General features: G+C 43.9%; 1 protein-coding gene across 19 annotated transcripts in view; it reads right to left on the bottom strand.

Moving 5' to 3' along the window:
* Mbnl1 (muscleblind like splicing regulator 1) overlaps positions 1-21,188 on the bottom strand; it is a 186,045-nt gene that overhangs the window by 143,803 nt on the left and 21,054 nt on the right. For 4 of the 19 annotated variants that reach the window (XM_071615545.1, XM_071615540.1, XM_071615543.1 and 1 more), the window contains exon 1: positions 18,426-18,605. The exons of 3 other annotated variants lie outside the window; for them this stretch is intronic. Coding sequence is in view for 6 of the 16 variants with exons in the window: in XM_071615539.1 (XP_071471640.1) it covers positions 17,908-18,093 (186 nt within the window). In the remaining 10 variants the exon portion in view is untranslated. Of the gene's footprint in view, positions 1-17,907; positions 18,235-18,259; positions 18,284-18,425; positions 18,606-21,188 lie in introns of those variants that run through there. 12 more of the 19 variants (XM_071615527.1, XM_071615533.1, XM_071615535.1 and 9 more) reach the window with 7 other exon arrangements.

Below are 21,188 nucleotides of genomic sequence, written 5' to 3'. Positions count from 1 at the left end.
TGCACTACAAATGTGGAGGCAAAAGCAACCAGCTATGTACAAAATCCCCCAGCGCATCTTAAAAAATGCATCAGACAAATGAGAGCAGTGCTCATGTAGCAATCCTGAATTTTCCATATTTTCCAATCATTTCAGTATCAAACTATTATACATACTCACATACAGACATGTAAGAGAAATGCTTTACAGAGTGGTATGTAGGCTCCTTATCTATTTATAAAACAATACTGTAAGGGCTGGTGGTAGAGCACCTGTCTAGCATACAAGGCCCTGGATCGAATCCCTGGTACCACCAGACAATAATAATAATTTAGAATAGCAAAATTATTTCACAAAAAGATGAAAAACAATTGAGACACCTACCTATCCAATCACTAAAATATGATTGAATAAATTATCATTATAGATAAAATGTGAAATAAGAATCAATGTATGTGTATGTTTGTGTGTATGTGAAAATTAATGGAATCTTTTCCTTCATATATAACAAAAACCCAGCCCTTTATTTAAATTCAGATAAACCCTCCATATCCAAGTTAGTAGGAAGAAAAAAAAGATTCAGATCATTCTGTAATCTTCTTGCAATAAGAATCATTTTGTTTTGGATAAAACTATTATTAGGTAATAACCTTTAGAGATTAACTTTTGAAAATCATCTTGGAGCCAGGTGCAGTGGTACACATCTATAATCCCAGTTACTTGGGAGGCTGGGGCAGGAGGGTTCCAAGTTCAAGGCCAGCCTCAGCAACTGAGACCTTGTCTCAGAATAAAAAACACAAAAGGGATGGGAATATAGTTCATCGGTAAAGGGTCCCCAATACTAAAGAGAAAAGTGAGCTCTTGCTGCTCTCTATGTGAGCTCAGGCCTCCCCTTCTGGTCACTGAATTCTGAAGTTGCTAGTGAAGAAGCTAAGCACAGAATTGGGGTTTTCTCCACATAGAACTCATACCTCCTACTGTTGTTCAACACAGCAAATAATATTCTACATACTAGTGTATAATTTATTTTCATCCTCATTCTTTGTTTCTCACAAGTCTCACAGACAGTGATTGCTCATTTGTAAACAAATAAACTGCATGGTTCCAAGACGCTCACCACAGTCCCCTTAGCTAGCTACACGGAGGAGCCAGGATTCAGTGTCAGGTCTTGATGGTTCCAGGTACAAAACCTCATTCACAACAACCCCAGCCATTTCATATCAAAGACCATGGAAATGACAAGGACTATAAATACCACAGATGCCAAAATCAGAGTGAGGTGTGCCCGGGGTCAAGCTGGTGGACCATGACTGGGTGTCTCTCCTGAGGCTTGCTGGGCATGAGATGGGTAAGTGCAGGGACACCTTCAGGTAAGGTTTCCCAGGGAGATGGCATGGTCTCCTTCGTGAGCACAGTGAAGGACACACTGTCCCTGTAATCCACGCTGGGCATCAACACGTACACTTGGGGATGTCGAAATCCAACACCACATCGATTGGCTTCTCCTCACAGGTCACAGGTTCTGCTGACTGGAAGGCTGGCTTCTGAGGAAGAGGCCCCAGGGCCACCTGAATCTGCCTGGGAACAACAGGAGCCTGCGCTTCCTTCAGTGCTTCCCTCGGGAACCTGGGCGTGTGAGAAGAAGTGCCCTACGGGTGAGACCCACACAGGCCAAGGGAGCCCGAGCCAGCCGAGCTCCAAGGGCCACCAGGACGTGGCTGGGAAGCAGGGACGAGGGGGGATGACGGTTCCCAACAGTGAAGCCCGGACAGCTGTTAAAACTGTAGAGGAGCGCGTGGCGGAGAGAAGCCCCGAGCACTACCTACAGTGACAGTGAGGGCTTTCTTTCTACATGTGCCAAACCTGCTCCCCATTAGGTGAGTCACCTGGTGGTCCAGGAAAGTAGTCAATGGTATTTTGGTTCAGAAAATTAAAACCCAAAGTGAAAACAACTCAAAAATTACAATCCCGGTTCCAACATCCCCAAATGTCTCTCCTGCTGTTCCTCCAAGGGTGCTTCTTTTCTCCAGTTCTTTTTCTCCTCCTGTCTTAGAGGAATACATATTTCCCAAAATAAATTTAAATGCATTCCATACATTATTAAATGAATAAATGTAAGCATTAATGCTAAAAGCAATACACAGGTAAAATGATGTGTGTGTGCTGACTGTGTTAACCGTATCGATGACCCTCTCTCCGCAGCCTAGACACAAGGGGTAAAACTGGTGGGTTGAAGGAGAAGTCAGAGATGGCGTCGTGATGGTCATCTAGGTGGACCTGGGAAAATGGCTTTTTTTCAGTGCTGGCGACTGAACCTACATCCTAGGCAAGTACTCTACCATAGAGCTGTGCCCCAGCTCCAGAACAGTGCCTTTTACCCACGGAGAGACAAGGAGGGAAGGCAAGCCAGGCTGTGGAAATATAGGCCATAAGGCAGAGAGCTGGGGAAGAGGTGACCATGGGCACAGGGAGTGGTCTCTCGGGTGTGTCCATATGCAATGGGGCTGGCAGGAGAGGAGGCTGGAAGGGCCTTGAAAGACAAGCTTTCAGGGGTTGAGCTGGGGCTTAGCGGTAGAGTGCTTGCCTCGCTAGTGGGAAGCCCTGGGTTTGATCCTCAGTGCCACATAAAGATAATGAAACAAAAATACATTTTAAAAAAAAGAACTCTGCTTTCACTTCTTAAGTAATAAGAATTCATCTCTTCCAAGATCTCATTTAAGGGCAAAGTTAGATATTTAAACATCCTAAGAGTTTAACAATAAAACACTATATAGGATATGAAGAACTTTCATTAGATGGATTTTTCTACTTCCTAACATGTTTGCTTCAGTTGCCAGATAGCTGAGAAATTCACCCTCAATTTCATCTCCAATACTTGCTTCCTCTTCTTCCTTCTGATTGACATGCGTTCTCTCTCACAGGTGCCTCTGACGCACATTCAGTGCTATGTAGTCCACTCCTTCTCCTCTCAACGGGGGTTGATGACATACATAAATAAAACTAAAGTAACATTTGCCCTGTTACTAGGACAAAACCAGAGGTAAGAAAACTGAAACTTTCAGAAGAGAAAAGCAAAGCTCACAGCTCTATAAATATTTCAATGAAAGATGACCACAACCAATTAGAATCCCGGCTGCTGCAACCCCAGGGTTCGGGGCCTGTCTCCTCTCCTGACTGTCCAGTTGGACCTTGTCTGGGAATCGGTGCTCTTACTAGGATGCCAAAATGACCTTCTGAAACTCACAAGCTTCCTGGCTGCAGACATTTTCAGCTGCTCAGCCCTGCTGTCACAGCACTCTGCATGCTATGGAGCGGCAAAGCCAGAGCCCTACCTTCCCAACTCACAATATTCTGCGGCCACTCAAACTTGAGTTTTCTCTTTCTGGACTATTTTGTGATGCTTCAACTCTTACTTAACTGTAAAGCAGTAATGCTAAGCATAAAATGACGTTTTCCTTTACATGGAAATATTCTGCTTATGCATACATAATACACCTAACATTGGCAGGAGCTTTAAAATAAATATTTCCTGGCATCTATACACAATACTTTTTAATGACCAAAAATTTAATGGCAGGAAGACCTTACAAAACGTCATTCTTTCTTCAATGGCCAATTTAAAACTGGAGAGACGTCTACATTTCCTGATGTACTTACTATTTATGCCTACCCAATGCCTACCACAGTACGTAGAATATAAAAGAACTCAATTGTATATTTCAGTAAACATTGTGTAATCTGCACATTTAATATTTCATTTTTCACAGAAATACTGAATTGAAATGTAGGTGCTTACTTTTCCTCACATTAGTACCATACATTAGTACCTTAGCATAGAATCTTTAAACTTATCCATCTCTATGAATGTATCTATCTCTGAAATTTTTTGACATATTAAGGGAAAATATTTTTTATCCATGAATGTCAAGCAATTAGTATGCCAAAAAACTGTTGCTCCAAACACAGGTTAAAACTGAACGCCAGGGCTGGGGCTGGGGCTCAGTGGTAGAGTGCCTGCCTGGCATGGGTGAGGCACTGGGTTTGATCCTCAGCACCACATAAAAATAAATAAAATAAGTAAAGATATTGTGTCCATCTTTAAAAAAATAAATTAAATAGAATAAAGGTAGCCCTAATATCCAGAGTATACAAAGAGCTCAAAAAATTAGACAATAAGAGAACAAACAACCCAATCAACAAATGGGCCAAGGACCTGAACAGACACTTCTCAGAGGAGGACATACAGTCAATCAACAAGTACATGAAAAAATGCTCACCATCTCTAGCAGTCAGAGAAATGCAAATCAAAACCACCCTAAGATACCATCTCACTCCAGTTAGATTGGCAGCCATTATGAAGTCAAACAACAACAAGTGCTGGCGAGGATGTGGGGAAAAGGGTACACTTGTACATTGCTGGTGGGACTGCAAATTGGTGCAGCCAATTTGGAAAGCAGTATGGAGATTTCTTGGAAAGCTGGGAATGGAGCCACCATTTGACCCAGCTATTCCCCTTCTCGGTCTATTCCCTAAAGACCTAAAAAGAGCATGCTACAGGGACACTGCTACATCGATGTTCATAGCAGCACAATTCACAATAGCTAGACTGTGGAACCAACCTAGATGCCCTTCAATGGATGAATGGATAAAAAAAATGTGGCATTTATACACAATGGAGTATTACTCTGCATTAAAAAATGACAAAATCATAGAATTTACAGGGAAATGGATGGCATTAGAGCAGATTATGCTAAGTGAAGCTAGCCAATCCCTAAAAAACAAATGTCAAATGTCTTCTTTGATATAAGGAGAGTAGCTAAGAACAGAGTAGGGTCGAAGAGCATGAGAAGAAGATTAACATTAAACAGGGATGAGAGGTGGGAGGGAAAGGGAGAGAGAAGGGAAAATGCATGGAAATGGAAGGAGACCCTCAGAGGTATACAAAAGTACATACAAGAGGAAGTGAGGGGAAGGGGAAAAATAATACAAGGGGGACAAACGAATGTCAGTAAAGGGGGCAGAGAGAGAAGAGGGGAGGGGAGGGGAGGGGAGGGGGGATAGTAGAGGATAGGAAAGACAGCAGAATACAACAGACACTAGTATGGCAATATGTAAATCAATGGATGTGTAACTGATGTGATTCTGCAATCTGTATATGGGGTAAAAATGGGAGCTCATAACCCACTTGAATCAAATTGTGAAATATGATATATCAAGAACTATGTAATGTTTTGAACAGCCAACAATAAAAAATTAAAAAAAAAAAAAAAAGAATAAAGGTATTATGTCCACCTACTACTAAAAAAATAATAATAATACATGTTAAAAAAAAAACCTGAATGCCAGCAGAAGAAAACAGCAATGGCAATCAATTCATTAAGATGCAGGCTGAGGTCTGAATGACGGCACCTACTTTCCAACCCTTTGACCTCAAGCCTCAGCAAACATGGTCATGAAGAATACACTGAAATTTGCATGTGTCTCTAGAAGTGTTTTTTGTTCTGCGTAGGGTCTGTGGCAGCCTACACTCTCACAAGTCACTCAACGCAGAGATTCATAAGATGACATAAAACATGTTTCAGAGCAAATTTATAAACTAGCCCATTAGTTGAAGAATGAATCTGTGGCTTCATATATTTATTCTGTTCCAACTTTAGTTACAATTTATGTAGTACTTCATGATCACTTATGGAATACACTTGGACATACGGATAAAACCCAAAAAATGTGCACACACACACACAGACTTGCTGTGATTACTCTGCTAAGGATGTGGGGGTACATAAGAACAATCAACCAGAAATCTCCAAGAGAACACAGAGCTATCAATTCTCGATGGCATGTTTGCTTATTTGAATGTTGGCCACAGATTTGTATTTTTCTAGGATGAGAGAAATGAAATCCATCCCCCTGACCCTGCAATAATGTAGTTGAATAGGGGCAATAGCATTTCCTATGCTCTTTGGGGGCTCAGGACAAACAGAATTTGGCCATGTAGCAAGCCACTCAACAGAGCAATTGGCAGAGTGCTCTGTCACTCAGAAGCGACATCAGAAACTTCACAGGTGGTGATGATTTTGAGTCTAAAAGTAGATTTTGCTGATCCTAGAGTGTGCTAGGGCCGAGGATATCAGGTGGGAGCAGAATACTGTGCAACCACGCCAGCAGATCAGGCCACTTGACACAGGACTCCTTCCTAAGCCAGTGAGACTTCAAAGTCCATTCATGTCTGCTGTTTTATGACCACAATGCTTCAAAAACTTCCTTTCCCATTTCACTCCCTTCAGTCTTCTCAGAATTAACCTGGAGCCAGCCTCAAATCTGCATTGATCTGGATATTTCTATTCACCATGGAAACCAACAAGCACACCCACAAACAGCAAGACCCCTGGGCTGAGTCTCAGCCCTCAAACACCTGGCTGTACCACCCAAGCAAATCTCCTAACCCAGAAGGTCCCCAAGTCCCATCTCCCAGTGAGCCAGGAGAGCAATCCTAATTCTCAGAGTCCTGTAAGAGCCACACTCACCTAGATAAGTGAACAGGTACTGTGCAGGTGAGAACCCAGTTTTTTAATATCACAATTGGTAATGCTGAGGTCTTGGTGGCTGTTCTGCTTTATATCACTCATGAATGGGCCATTTTCTCTAAGCCATGAACTTCAGAAAATCAGAAATCATATCCCAAATTGCTCTTGAATATTTCAAACACAATCTTAGAGTAAAATTTCTCATGCAGGGGGCTTTAAACAAATATTTAAATTACACCTAGTTTTCTGAAATTAGGAAGCAGCTAGTTTTCTAACCTAGAGGGCAGATAGAGTCCTGGAAACCAGGAACACCTCTCCTGACAAGGACCATGTGCAGTCGAGAAGCTGGCCTGCAGAACACAGTTCTATCTCCTGCACCCAAAGGAGAGTGGGGGCGAAGGCATGGTGCGCACACCCAGAACCCTTTGTAACCAAGCATGTTCACCTCTCGCTTATGGGTTTTCTTTACTGAAAAAGTTGGAGGCTCTGAAACTTGACTGTCAATACAGAGTGTTTGAATCTATCCCTAAATCAGGAGTTAATGTGGAAAAGATTCACAGGAATTAGTCGTCCCCACATTGCTCCATAAGCACCAAAATGAAAAATAAATTAATCTCTTCTGCCTAATCCAGGATAACACTATGGTTAGATTGTGCTTATTTATTAAAAACTTTTTTTAAAACTTCTTTTAAAAAAAAGTTTAAGCAATGAGTCATATCATTTTAGTAAAATTATAGGTGGATTTTGTTTTTTCTAATACAAAGTGACTAAAGAGTGAATGCTTCACTGAATGGTTTTAAGCAAATTCCACACTCTGCCCACAAACAGCCTATTCTCGGCTCCTCTGTGCCCACTTTGTTTTGCCCTAACTCACTGGTGAACGTTTCTATCACTATACAGGAAACCACTCTGAGAACAGGCACATCTTCCTCCCCCTTTGCCCCCGAAGCCCAGGTGTGACAGCAGCACACAGTCAACACTGCACCAGAACACTCTGCTCTGATGCCAAGAGCAAGACAACGCTCCTTTTCTGAACCACATCTGACTCTATCTGGGATATGTCCTGATCAGCTCCCCAAGAGAGGAGGCTGCTAGCCAAGGAAAGGTCTCCTACAGAACATGTCCTCAGAAGGGCTCATCCTTTAAAGACATAGCTGAGTCACAGGGGCAGTCAAAGAGGGCACAGACTGATGGGTGACGAGGGTGCCTTCTGAAAGCACCAGGCACAATCACACCTGTGGGCAGGGCTGGGCCCTGCGGTCCTACCACGTCTTGAGGAAGCTGCATGGTGCCATAACTGCTCCCGCCCTGAGCCGCTGTGGCTCTGTATCTGCAGTCAACCAAACACGGGCTGGAGGCTCTGGAGAAAAACACTGGAGAACCTTCAGTCGGCACAGAACATGTGGACAGTTTTCCCTGCCAGTCTGACAGCCCCGGACATAGCATTTGTACTGTGCTGGGTATTGTGAGTAATCAAGAGGTGATTAGAAATGCAGGCCAAACATGTAGGACATTATATAAGGGACCTGCACAGCCATAATGTCGGGAACCAAGGGGTGTTCTGGAATCCAGTTCTTGGGGATACCGAGAGACAACGGTGCTTTGCCTCTGAACTTCCCAAGTCAGTCCCTCTCTGAGGGGAAGCCCAACGCAAGTGCCAGGGCATGTGCAGAAGGCAGCACACGCTGTCAGCCTCATCCTGCCACGAAACAGGAGCCCTATCTTATATGCGTTTCGGTTTTTACAAATCCAAGGAACAAAGATTATAAGCATTTGCCAAACTATATACCGTTTATAATCTCAACACCAAAGCATAAACATGAAAATCTGACAACCATTTAAATTAAATTTGTATTTCCTAGACCTGTGTCCATTGTTATAAGAGTAAAGTTTTTAAATGACTGTCTTGTAAACTTGAACCTTAACCCTCACCCCTGGCAGAATCATACGGGGTGGGAAGGGATGCTAGCTGGGATGCAATAGAAGACCTGACTTCTAGCTGTTACATTAACCTCTCTGAGTCTCAGTGTCCTGGTCAGCACCATGAGCCCATAACTGTGACCACTGCCAAGGTGCTCTCTCCCACCTCGCCTTTCACAGAAAAGAACACAAGCCCATCATGGTTCCCGCAGAGAAGACGCTCAGGGGTGACAGCTTGCTCCATTACATCTGCCCTGTGTGCACCGCTTCCCTCCACATCTGCAAAGAGAGCTGCACCCCCCCGACCTTTTTCAGAGGCCTCCACGTAGAGGTCCTGGCCATTCAGTTCCAGAGACTTCCTCTTTGAATTTCCTTCCTTCTTTGAGCTTCCTCCTTTGGTTTTCCTTGTGTGGTCTCCATTGTTAACTCCTGTGTGTTTTTCCCCAACTCAATTATTCATGAGAGAAAGTCAGAAACTGTCACTCAGTTGGAGAGCCTCCTCTCCTGATCTGTTACTCTCTTTTGACTCTAATAGGTGCTCCAAATATGTGTGCTAATTGACTATTTAGCAGAACATAAAAGGTGAATTGACCTTTCTATGGTCTTATTGTTAACATGATAAAGTAACTTTTGAAAGGGAAAGACCTGGGCACTTAGTAGACGTTAACCCATTACTTAGAAGTAGATGTAATATTCTTCTTCCTATGTTAATTGCTCCCAATATAATAAATGCTCTTAAAAAATCCCAGTCCTCAAAACTATATTCCTCTGATAGTCATTTCCACTATGCAACATTTAGCAAGTATCCCCCTGCCTCACCAAAGCACTCTGCAGGATTTTCTCTGAGGTATATATTTTTCAATAGTTCGAACTACTACTGTTCTGCACTTTTCAAATTATCTAGTGGAAAGGCAGTGCACTGCCTCAGAGAGACTCTCTATCCCTAGGTCAGAGACTTTCTGGTGTCCTTGCTGTTGCCAACCACTTTGTCCATCTAATCTCTTGAAGACTTTCAGGGAGGTACTTAATACCAAATGCCTCCTAGGAATGCCCCCAAACTGACAGCACAGCTTTCCCTGAATGGTGGAGCAGTAAAACTCAAACAAGGGCTCAAAGTCATTTGGAGTCAATTAGTCTAGTTAAAATCAGTACAATAATAGAGAAGGCCAAGAAGAAGTTCTCATTTCAATACTGTTTTGTCTTAGTTAATTAAAAAGGAAAACTTTCTAAAGCATTCTCTTAATATAACAAAATGATTTTCAATGCATCTGTATAGCACAAGGCAAAGACCAGATACCGTAAAGGCATGTACTCAAAGTTGGCTTCTGCCTCAGCACTAACAGTGCATAGCAAAGGCAAGACAAGACATCACAAGGTTATTCTTTAGCTCCATATAAACATGCTATGTATTTAAAGACATATAAACAGTATGATTCCTATATTACTCTTCTGGATCTAGAGAACCTAAATTAATAATAAATGGTGAGTACTTACAAATATGATCTTTTTCTTTAAAACTGTCTTGGTTTCATGGGGATTTCTCTATATATGATTGAATACAAGATGATCTATCATTACTGTGACATATTCTGCTTACGCTATGCTAAGTCATTTATATGAACAAGTGGGCAAGAGTCTCAAGTCAAAGGGCTCCTGACAGAAAGCCTTCTGCTCTAAGGGAATCACAGCCATGCGCACAGCCATGAGCCAAATGCAACACTTAGTGATTCCCATAGGCAAATCGCTCTGTTTAGAAGAGTGACTGATCACCGAGGATTTTTATTTCCAGGAAAAAGAATACACAGTTATACTGATACCCTCCCTAAAATAGCCAGGTCTGAGGAGGACAAATGTCAGCCACACTGAGCACATTGCAAACTCGCTTTATCATGCATCTATCTGCTGCCTTGTTTATCACTGAGGACAGGTCACACAGGCAGGCCGCGTGGACACTGAGACACTTCCCAGCAAATAGCAACAGACGGTAAAGATCAGGCTGTACTGACTTCAGAAGGGCCAAGTCAGGATGGAGAATTCGGTGGCCTTCTGTAGCCCATCAGATCCTGAGCATGGCCCAGGCCTGGCACAACCAGTAATGGAACTGATGGTATCGTCGACCTAGTCGAGTTAGAAGCCCTGATGAGACACTCTCTTGCTGATATTTTAAAATATAATTCTTTATTCTAATATAGCAATGATACTCAGGGAAAGCAGTCAAGTTCTCAATAAGGGATTTGATGGATAGGAAGCTTTTTAATTCTTAAGATGCTTTAAATCCTTGGTAGTAAACCAAAGCTTCCCATGCTGGCCTCATCAGCTTCACCTCAGGACCTTGGGCCTGGCACACGTCCCCAGCACACGCAGCCATTAATCCCGTGCCCCTTATTCCTGTCTCCACGTGGTCCCACATTCTGCTTGCCAACCCCAGAATCTGGACTTCATCCATGTGCCCCATCCTTCCTCTGTTCAAAGTCACCAGCGCACAGCTCCATGAGGTCAACTCCCTTGCCAAGGTCAGCTCATGCTCAGCACCTGCTATACTCTCCCAAGCTCCTCAACGGTGTCCAAAGCCCAGCGCAGCCTCCTTCCACCTGCTCGGCCTCTCCCCAGCCTTGGTGCCCTCTCGCAACTCCCTCCACCCGCCTCCTCTTCGCCCACTCTCTTGGAGCTTCCCAGGTGTGTTTGCAGCAAGTATGACTCCTCAAGTACCCCAAGAGTTCATGCCCTCAACCTCCTATCAGCAGCCAACACAGCATTTAAAAAAATCTGTTTCTATTCTTTCACATAAGAGCATGGGTCCTGAAATGGGACCACCCTGGTTCAACTCCTTGTGCTACTTACTAGGTAAATAACCTTGGGCAAGAAGTAGACCTGTGCCTCAGTTTCCCCATCTGTGAATCCAGGGTACTGGTCATGCCCACCTCATGAAGCCGTCCCAGAGAATACAGGTATGAGTACATCAGCCTCAACCTGATGCACGGGAAATCCTAATGAGCGCAAGTATGCGATTCTTTACATATTAGGGGAGGCCAAAAATCTGGGTTAAAAATTTGGACATGGAAATCAGAAAACAATGAAGCCTCTGAACTATGCACATGACCAAAGAAGCTCCTTGAAGGCCAAGGTCAAGGCCTATTTTACAGCCACAGAAAAAAACTAAATGAGACCTTGTAAAGAGATGTACAGCAAGAGGCATTCTGTTAACTTGATCATACTTATTTAGATGTTATAATTCCAGAGATGTAGAAACTAAAGCCATGGGAAGAGCAAACTTTTTCCCTTAAATCTGTTCTTCCTTTCAAGAAATCGACAAAAAATAATAAATATATACAGATACAACAGTAAAATGATGAAAGTCATCTGGCTGTCATCACTTGTATCTACTAAGGAGTTCTGACCTTCCAAATGTGCCATGTCCCATGAGGTCTATTGGGTGGCTCACCTACACTCAATAAACACTGGACTTTGAAAACAAACTGAAATGTTCATAGGAACTGGTGTGCCCTCCCAACTCTGCTTTGTGAAACCAAAATTCAGTCCACACAAATATCAATGAGGGGCCTTTGGAGGGGAATCCCGAGTCCAGCCACCAGCTCAGGGCTGTCCCCAGCAGCAAGCCCTGGCCCCGCCTCTGCTCACCTCCCCTCACTGAATAGCCCGCCTGGTTTCTACTAGAAAATGAAAGAGTATCTCCTCCAACCAAGGGAGCCTGAAAGGAAAGTTCTCTTATAATGGGACAAGAGAGAAACAAATAAAATGTTAATGTACTGTTTCTAGTATCATCAGCAATACTGATAAATAGATTATTAAACAGATGATGAAAAAATTTTGATACAATGAACTGTGGACGGTCTGAATGCTGACACTAAGGCAAGCTCAGGAAAACTCTGTGATACTCTCCCAACATGAATACGAAGAATAAGGCCTCATTTTGACCCTGTACTGGTCAGCACAGTACATGCTTCCCATGTACTGGGAAGATTGTAGAAGTCTTTCACTGTTGACTTCCTTACAGTTTCACTGCATATAGAACTTTATCCTGCTTTTAAGAATGTTCTGGAAGAGTCTACTTGGTCACAGAGATTCTAAGTACAAAACTTACAGACATTGCTATAATACTTTTCACAGACAGGGCCCTTAAAGTATCATAAAGGTTTCTGAACACCCATAAAACTGAATTCAAGATAGGACACTCGTACCTATGTCCAAAACCATCAGCCAAACCTTCTGGTCTGGGGTCACTTTTACTCAGTCATGGTAAATTAGATACTTGGGCTGTTTCTGATTCTAACCCCTCAGCCCATGTATTTCTCTCTTTGCTGTTCATTATGCACATTTACTTTCCAAAACTAAATCACTGTTTTTTGGTATGTTTCGGTATCATTTGCAATGAGGAACTTTAATATACGAATTCTGGGCACACATTCAAGTTATTATCGTAATCTAGTCTAAGAGTTGGGTTACTTTCAATCAAGCTTCTCCTGGGCAAATTCTCTACATCCACTGCTTGCCTTGGCTACCCACTTTGTTTTTCTGATATGTATGTAACTATAAAAAGCTTTGATTTTATGGTTTTCACTAACACTAATGACATACTCTATCAACATTCTAGTACAGATCATTGGGAAAAAATACACGTCTGCCAGATAAAAGGCTTAAGAACATGTGGGAAAACCCCGTGTCTAGATGGTACATGCACACATGGGAAATGCAGTCAGATGTCACCAATGCTCCTTAAGAGAACATGATTTTGGTAAAGGTGAAATTAAGTAATGAGAAACCCAAGCATGCTTCATTGCAAAACTATCTGCTCTATTATAGGCACATGGGTCTGTGCTGCATGGACCTACCTTTTCTGTTGGGGACTTATGTGCCATGTTTCCTAGCCCTAACTCTAAAGTGCTGTTTCTGTTTCATAGCTAGCTCCAAACTTTCATTCCCCTCAGCAGACTGCCAGTAGGGGTGGGAGGGGGATATATGGACTAAATTCGGTAGATTTTCATGAGCTAGTAGGGTATGTCTCACAGTATGTATTCACCTACAAATCAACTTTACATGATAAATTAATATTACAAACCAGCCTTAGACTATTCATTTCACAGGATTAAGCCTATCCCCGTAATCCTACAATCTTGTTACTCTTTAAAACAAGTTCATTTTTAGTTAATAGCCTCCAATTTTTTAAAAAATAAAATGTAGAAAAAATCCAGTGTCGAATATAAATTTTTAAAAAATGCCTCCAGAGGGGGTGGAAAATCTCTTTTTAACTAACGAGAGACTAGAATGGAGTTGCCACCTGTATGGCTATCAACAGTGGTCTGTGGATTGTATATTTACCACAATTTTTAATAATAGCATGGCATTTAGCACCGAGTATCCAAACTTACTTCAGCTGCTTTAGCAAAAGTTGCATCTCCACACCCATATTCCCATGCATGCATCTGCCCACCTAAGGAGAGCACACCCCCTGTACCTTCACCAAGTACCTTTGGGGACAGGTAAAAGTCACTCTCTCCATTTCTTGAAACAATGTCAAAAGAAGCAACAGCTGTTCTCCTGGAGCAGACATACTACATGAACCATGTACTCTTCTAGAAACATCTCCACCTTTTTGAAATAACTGACCTCAGTAGAAAAGCAGTTCTATATTCTACCCAACATGTCTACATTTAACCTTGAGAGTAATTATTCCTCTAATGGTTTAAACAAAGAATAGTCACAGCAACCTAGAACAAGATCTCAAAAGTAGTGGGAAAAGTGCCGAATACATGCCCCCTACACCAAGTCTCTCAAAGATTAATTCTGTGAATGTTCCAGGCACGTGTGATAAGATACCTCTTCAGAAACATGAGTGACTTTCTGAAAGAGATGTAGTGAATTTCTGTTTTAAAAGACTAAAAATAGGTGTCAACCCACAATCATAGATTTACTAGGTATTTCTGATCTCTTTTCAAGGATATGGCTATATGCTCATATAAATGTACATTTGTGAGTATGAAAAATATTACATAAAAATATTACATAAAAATCAATTTCCCTACCTCGAACTTAAAAATAAAAATATGTCCACAGACATTTAATGCTGCATGTCAATAGCTCTTCTTACATCCTCTGCTTTTCAATCAATAACACTCCAGCCATCAGTGAATATGCCCCATGACTCATCAGAAACAATGCAGTTAATGGGATCATCATCATCCTTGAGGCCTCGCGCTGCAGAAGACAGATTCAAGAGGCCACCAAGCCAGGAAGCAGTCTTCTCCTCGCTCCACGTGGAACCTGTCCTCCTGCCTCCAAGAATGCCCAGTACATCCATCTCTTTTTGACGTCTTTCAAAAAAATACCAGCAAGCATACTTTATATGGTTAGAAAAGAACCACATTTCTCTGGCTCCGGATTCACTGTGCGAGGCACAATGGACTTCAGTGATGAAAGTATCTGAAAGGAATGTCTCTAGGACCTGTGCCATCGTGCTTTGTTTGCAGCCAGACGCTGTCTCCAGACCATGTCTCTGCGCACACGAGTTCTTCCAAGCTGTGACATTACCTCTTTTTACCTTTCCTAACACTTGAACAAGGCCTGAGCCCCTCCTGGTGACAAGCTTTTGCTCCTGTGAATCCTGTATTAACACTAGGTCAAGGGTTGCGTATGCATGTGTTGGGTGTTTTTATTTTCTAAGAAGGAAAGTTAGAGCAGAGGAAAATACATATTAAGTTTCTGGGGATAACTGCTATTTACTGAAAACTCTACTTTAAAATAAATTTTAGTGACTTGTTTATGTTCGGTAACTCCAGGACAATGATAACTACAGTGTCTCTAAAATGTTCCCAAGTAGCAATCATACTCTATTCTGGCCTTTGAGAGGTGTTAAGACTCATCTCCTAATTATAAGCCTTTTCTCTGCTATTACGATCTCACCATTAAATCTCTAAACTAAGTAGTAGTTTTCAGGAAATAAAAATAGATGTAAGGTGGTATGTTTTTTCAAATTTTGGTTACAATGGATAAGAAAAATAAGGCATTTCTATGTATAATAAATTCTTTATCTTGCAAACTAAAAGTCAACTTTACTATGCTGTGACCAGCAAACTCTTTTTCTCAGAATACTGTTTTCCTTCTTTATTCTAGAATGGCACTCTCCAATACAAATATAATGTCAGCCACATTTATTATATTGTTTCCTAGTAGCCACTGTAAAAAAGTAAAATGAAACAGGTGAAATTAACCTAACAAGATCTACTGAGGCCAACAGCCACAACATTATCATTACAACATATAATCAATATAAAGACATTAATCAGATGTTCTGTTTTTTCCTTTGTCTGAAGTCTTCGACATCAGTACACATTTTACCCTACAGGAAGCCTCAATCTGACTAAGCCACATTTCAAGTGCTCTAGGAACATAAGGCTAGTGACTGACAGGATAGCACCTTCTAGATTCCCCAAACCATGGAGCTTTTGGGCTCACTAGGCCAGACACTTCACCATCCTCCTGTGTAACTTCTCTATAGACATGGCATGGCTGTTGGACTTCACACTGAGCCAATCATTCAGTGACATACTTCACCTCCTCCCTCCATGCCCCTGACCCTCAGGTCTTCGGCCCACCTGAATGTCATTTTCTCAGAGCATAAAAATTTCAATCACCTCTTCTTTTCAAACTTATTCCAAGTAGGACCTGAGGTGCTCTCTAGTCTGTACATCTCCAAAAACCCAGCAGAAAGCCAGCAGGTACAGGAAGACTATTGTGTTTCTATAAACAGGTATGTCAAATGCAGGCCTAATGTATGATGGCAGTCACAAATGCAAGAGCAATTTTTTTTTTTTTTTGCTTACAATGAAAACAGGAAATTTTATATAACAAAGTCATATACTCTTCCTCAATCAGATATACGATTTTACTCTTTTCTCCCCCAAGAAGAAACCTTGGAAGAATCTCTTCTTGTTCTGGAAGAGAACCCAGTGTTTCATTTCATAGGAATTCTGTGCCCAGTGGAAGAACAGAATGTTGGAATAGAGTTTAATGAATTTGACTTGGAGTCTAAGTTTGCCTCAAATATGGAAGTGTAAACACAGCAATATCATCTCGAACCACACAGAACTTTGGTTTCTCTTTGGCACAAGTGCACAGAGTACCACAGTTGTACATCTACACATAGATTTGTTCTAGTTATATGAGGGAAAAAATCCAACTAGGCACATGTGAGGTTTTGCAGAGTCTCTTAATAATAATAAAACCCGATTATTATGTCTTAAGTGACAGTATAATTACAGACGGATGAACAGGTTTGCTGGCGCTGACCTAACCTGTTCTCTAAAGCACAAAAGGTAACTTTTGTAGTTCTCAGCGAGAAACCCCGCATTAAACAAAGAAGACTGAAAATTATGTCTGCATTTTGAAAGAAGGCCTAACAACATAGCAATAAAAAGAAAATGTAACCCCCAAGCAAATGCACAAAACCAGGGAAAATGGGAACACTTTAGGTTTCCTAAAAGAGTCTGGAACCGCAGTTGTCACCAACTTTAAGGAAGCAAAGACCCAAGTGACAGCAGTGTGCTTTCACAGGCTACAAAATAACTTATTCTGTGTGGGCTATCACTCCACACCCAAGACATTCTAAGTATTGAACTTCATATTCTTGGGATGAATTTTGAAGTTGTTCAACTTTCGTCTTAACTCGCCAGAGTGATATTTTATCTCAACAGCAACAAGGCGAGAAAACACCAGCACTCTGAACCCAGAGAGAGACCGTGGCAGGGCTCAATCCGGCTGCTATAGAATAGTTATGTACTAAATGCCCTCTTTGTATAAACAGACACCGTGTTCAAACCCAAGAGGGAGGAACAGGACGTCCACTGGTGTAGTATTTCAAAGCACGTTGCAGAGGGCCTGCAAATCCAAAGGCATTAATTAAATTATGACTTTTCTCTGGGTTTATTAATTTGTTTAAGAAATTCCTTGGAGTATGGCAGTTGAGGATGCATTTGCAACCGACAGTGCCTGCCTGCGCTGGTGGGCACACACGGCCAAGAGAGTGGCAGTCACCTTTCCGGCATCTGCTTCCTCGGTGGTTTTTTCATGGGGAGGCATACTCCAGGGAAATACACCTCGGAATCCCAGCAGCCGCAGAGGCTCCAGGCCCTGAGACGAAAGAGCACAATTCGTCTTGTATCAACACCCTGTAGTTGTAAAGCGCCCAGAGCGAGCCCAGCCGGGAAGGCACAGCTCCATCATATACCTGCTCGTGTTACAGGCTCTGGAATCAAAGTATTCTCACATGACACATTACTACCAATAACAGATTCCGGCTCCGTTTAAAAAAAAAGAAAAAAGTGGGTGGAGGGGGGCCACATATTTGTCCTGCTTTTGTCTAAAAACCAGAACCCAAGTACCAACTACTTCTCATTCTTTTCGACCTTTCAAGAAAGCAATGCAATCAACCAACTGCGGCTCCACCCAGAGCGCCTCTTATACTTACTTTTCTTACAGTTTTTGAGTGACGCACTACAAAACGATGAAAAAAAAAAGAAGAAGAAGAAGCAGAAGAAGGAAAAGCAGCAGCAGCAGCCTTCTCATGCAGGGCGTCTTCCGCCCTGCAAACTTGGCAAAAAACAAACTGGACTGAAACACAGCACTCTCCATATAAGGCAGCCCAGCTAAACATGTCATGCGTAATTTATGGGTAGCAGGCAGAGAATTAACCTTTGCGTGCACATATTTGGCCCAGATGGAAACCGGGCTGGACCGCCGCCCGGGAAGAGGGATGCGGAGCGGAGACAGGACCCGCGCTCGCCCCACAGGCCGGCAAGTTGCGCGTCCACTCCACGCACCTGTTCCCCGCCCCCGGCGCCCCGGTGCCCGCGGTGACAGCGCCCGCAGCGCCGCAGACCGGCCGCGGCGCCCCCGTGCCCGCCGCCCCGCCCGGCCGGCGAGCGCCCTCCCGCCGCGGCGGCAGCCCACGGCCCGAACAATGCGCGGGCGGAGGTGGCAGCTCACCTCTCACACGCTCTCGGGGCAGCCAGACTGCCCGGCGGGGGCCCGAGGCATTGTGGGAGTCATGACTCCGGACGCCGCGCGGGGACAGCCAACTTGTCAGCGCCCGTCACGCGAGCATCGCGCGCGCCGCGCCCGCTCAGCCGCAGTGGAAAGGCTGTTGCATGTCGCGGTGCGGCCTCTTATCGCCGGCTGCGCTTCCGCCGTGGCCGCGCGGCCCCTCCCCCGCCGCCCAGCCCCACCAGGAAGCCGGCGGCCTCGCAGCTGCAGCGCGCGCGCGGCGGCGCACGGCGCGGCCCCGCGCGCCCCGCGCCCGCGCCCTGCCCGGCCCGCGCGCCCCGCCGCCCCCGCGCCCCGCCGCCCTGCCCGGGCGCCCGCGCCCGGCTCCCCGCGCCCCGCGCTCTGCGGCCGCGCCGCGCCCTGGCCATCGGCCGCCCCCGGGCACGCGGGCTCGCGGAGCGGCCCGGACGCGGCTTGGCGAGGGCGCCGGCAAGGTTAGGCTGAAGGTTAGCCTCCGCTTAGGCCCCAACCTGAGGCTCCCAGGGCGCTGCCGCCCAGAGACGCACCCACGGTGCTGGAACCCGAAGGCTGGAACGGGCGGGAAAAGCATCCGCAGGACTGCGGGGTGGATCTGTCTCAGAACAGGCTGCGCTTGGTCTGGAAGTCCTCGGTATAACTGGTTGTCGCACAAGCACAGATACAGACCAGCGTCCCATCGTGTTCATGAATGATAGTTGGGTTGTAAAAACCCCCGAATTGCCTGCTCTGTGCTGTGCGATGTACAGAAAGTAGAGATCCTCCTGTAGAAGAAAATATTCTCCAAGATACTGAAATATTCCAAGGCAAATAAGCCATGCCGTTGCCTAAGCAAAAGAAAAAAGCCTCAAATCATAATTCACTGGCGCCTGAGATGCAGCTTGGCTGCACCTCGAATGGAAAGAATCCTGGGCTGCTGTGAGGGGATAACGTTTTGAAGATTTGGGGACAGGATTTCCTTCAAAATTAAGGAATTTGAGTAACTTGCCCAGGGATGATTCTGAGAATGTTTATTCCAGGTTTGGGACATAATTTGAGACAAAATGTAGGTATGGCACAATGTACCTCCAGAGAGGTCACTGGGCAGTGTAGAAAAGGGAGAGGCCAGTTTAAAAAGAAGAAAGGAAAACATCAGGAAAAGTGCTAAAGTACAGAATCTTCTAGAAAGACTAATAACAGAACTGAGGTCTTAACCCTTGGCTACATGCACAAAATATTTGAGTTAATGCTTTGTACTGATCACTTCCAGAATGAAGAAATAAGTTGATTAAACGGTGCCACTTCTCAGTGTTAATCATTAAAAAGTACCCAAGTCCCCACACAGTTGAAACAAAGTAAAAGGACACTGACACTTTCTCAGAGAACAGGGATGGGTACTTTCTATTTGCCAATCAGTAACTACCCAAGCTACAAGCTACGAGGACTTCCTTTCTTCTCAATGAGCATTCATTTCCACAACTACAGCAAATGTCTACTATGCCATAAATGCAAGAATGGATAAGAGAGTTCCTACACTCAAAGATGACACTTCTCAGAGGGAAGAGGCAACCCAATTAATTCTGCCTGAGGGACAGTGCTAGCTGTGGGGGCATGCCAAGGAGGACCCTGGGGAGAGTCAGGAAGGCCTCCTGGAGGAATTCCCCCAACTGGTGCCCTGAAAGGCTATAGAAGATGAAAGGAGGGCTGAGTTCCAATGGAGACAGAGAGCACAGCCAAGCCTCTCCAGACTTTCCAGGAGAAGGGAGGGAGGGTCCCACAGGGAAGTGGCTGCAGTTGAGGCTAAAAGTAGACTGTTGATAATCCAAAAGAGTTGTGGCTTTACTCTGAGAACTGATGAGCTAGAGAGGCCTGTGCGGTCAGGACAGTGAACAGAGTCTGGACTTGCAGAAAGACCTGCGGCAGCAGCCAGGAGGGAGAGTGACTGGAGTGTGGGGTGATGGCAAGGGAAGGGTGCATGGGTGTGGACACAGTGGAGAAGTGACTCATGCAGGGAATGAGGAAGGGAGGCGTCTTGGGAGACTTCCAGGCCCCTGGCCTAGCCTACTGGAGTGCTTGTTGCTTGCCCTTCTGTTTCTTCTGTGGGCGGCCCACTCTTTGTGACAGCAAAGGTCTAACTTCCTGACAGCAGAGCCACCTTTGCATCTGCTGGCAGTTTGCTGCCCCAGGTAGCTCCCATGTCCCTCTCCTAAGGTGCCTGGTGAGCTGCCATGGTCTCATCCACGAGTTAATTTTCCATTGTTCTCAGACCCTGTCAACTTCCAAGTTAGAGCTTCAGTGTTCTTTTTTTATGTGAGTCAGAAATTCACTTTATGCAGCAACATGGTGAAAAGAAGGACTTTGAACCTGAGTATGGTACAAGAAGGGAAATTATTTTTCTACTTCAGCACTACACAATAAAGGAACTGCTGGGAACAAAAGAGAAATTGAAACTGAGACAAAATTTCTGCTCTACCTAATGGAGCACAAAGAAATACAAGAAAGACCCTTGAATGTTTAGAACAGTAAAATAAATACTCTAGCAAAGAACAAGAAAGAAAAAAAATGTTATTTTACATTAGATAAGTAGAAAAGGAATGGCTAAGGAAACAACTCTTAAAACAAAATGGTAAATCGAGAACTCAAAACTGAGCCAAAGTAAATTGTAACATAAAACAATATATCCATTGGCTAAAGCTAATCTATTATCATTTATAATATAATATGAAGAGTGACATTTAAATTTTTGAAGCA

The sequence above is a fragment of the Marmota flaviventris genome, chromosome 8 (genome assembly GCF_047511675.1).
Source record: "Marmota flaviventris isolate mMarFla1 chromosome 8, mMarFla1.hap1, whole genome shotgun sequence".
Taxonomy (NCBI): Eukaryota; Metazoa; Chordata; class Mammalia; order Rodentia; family Sciuridae; genus Marmota; species Marmota flaviventris.
Note: the sequence above shows the minus strand (reverse complement) of the source record. Positions and strands in the feature narration are given on the sequence as shown.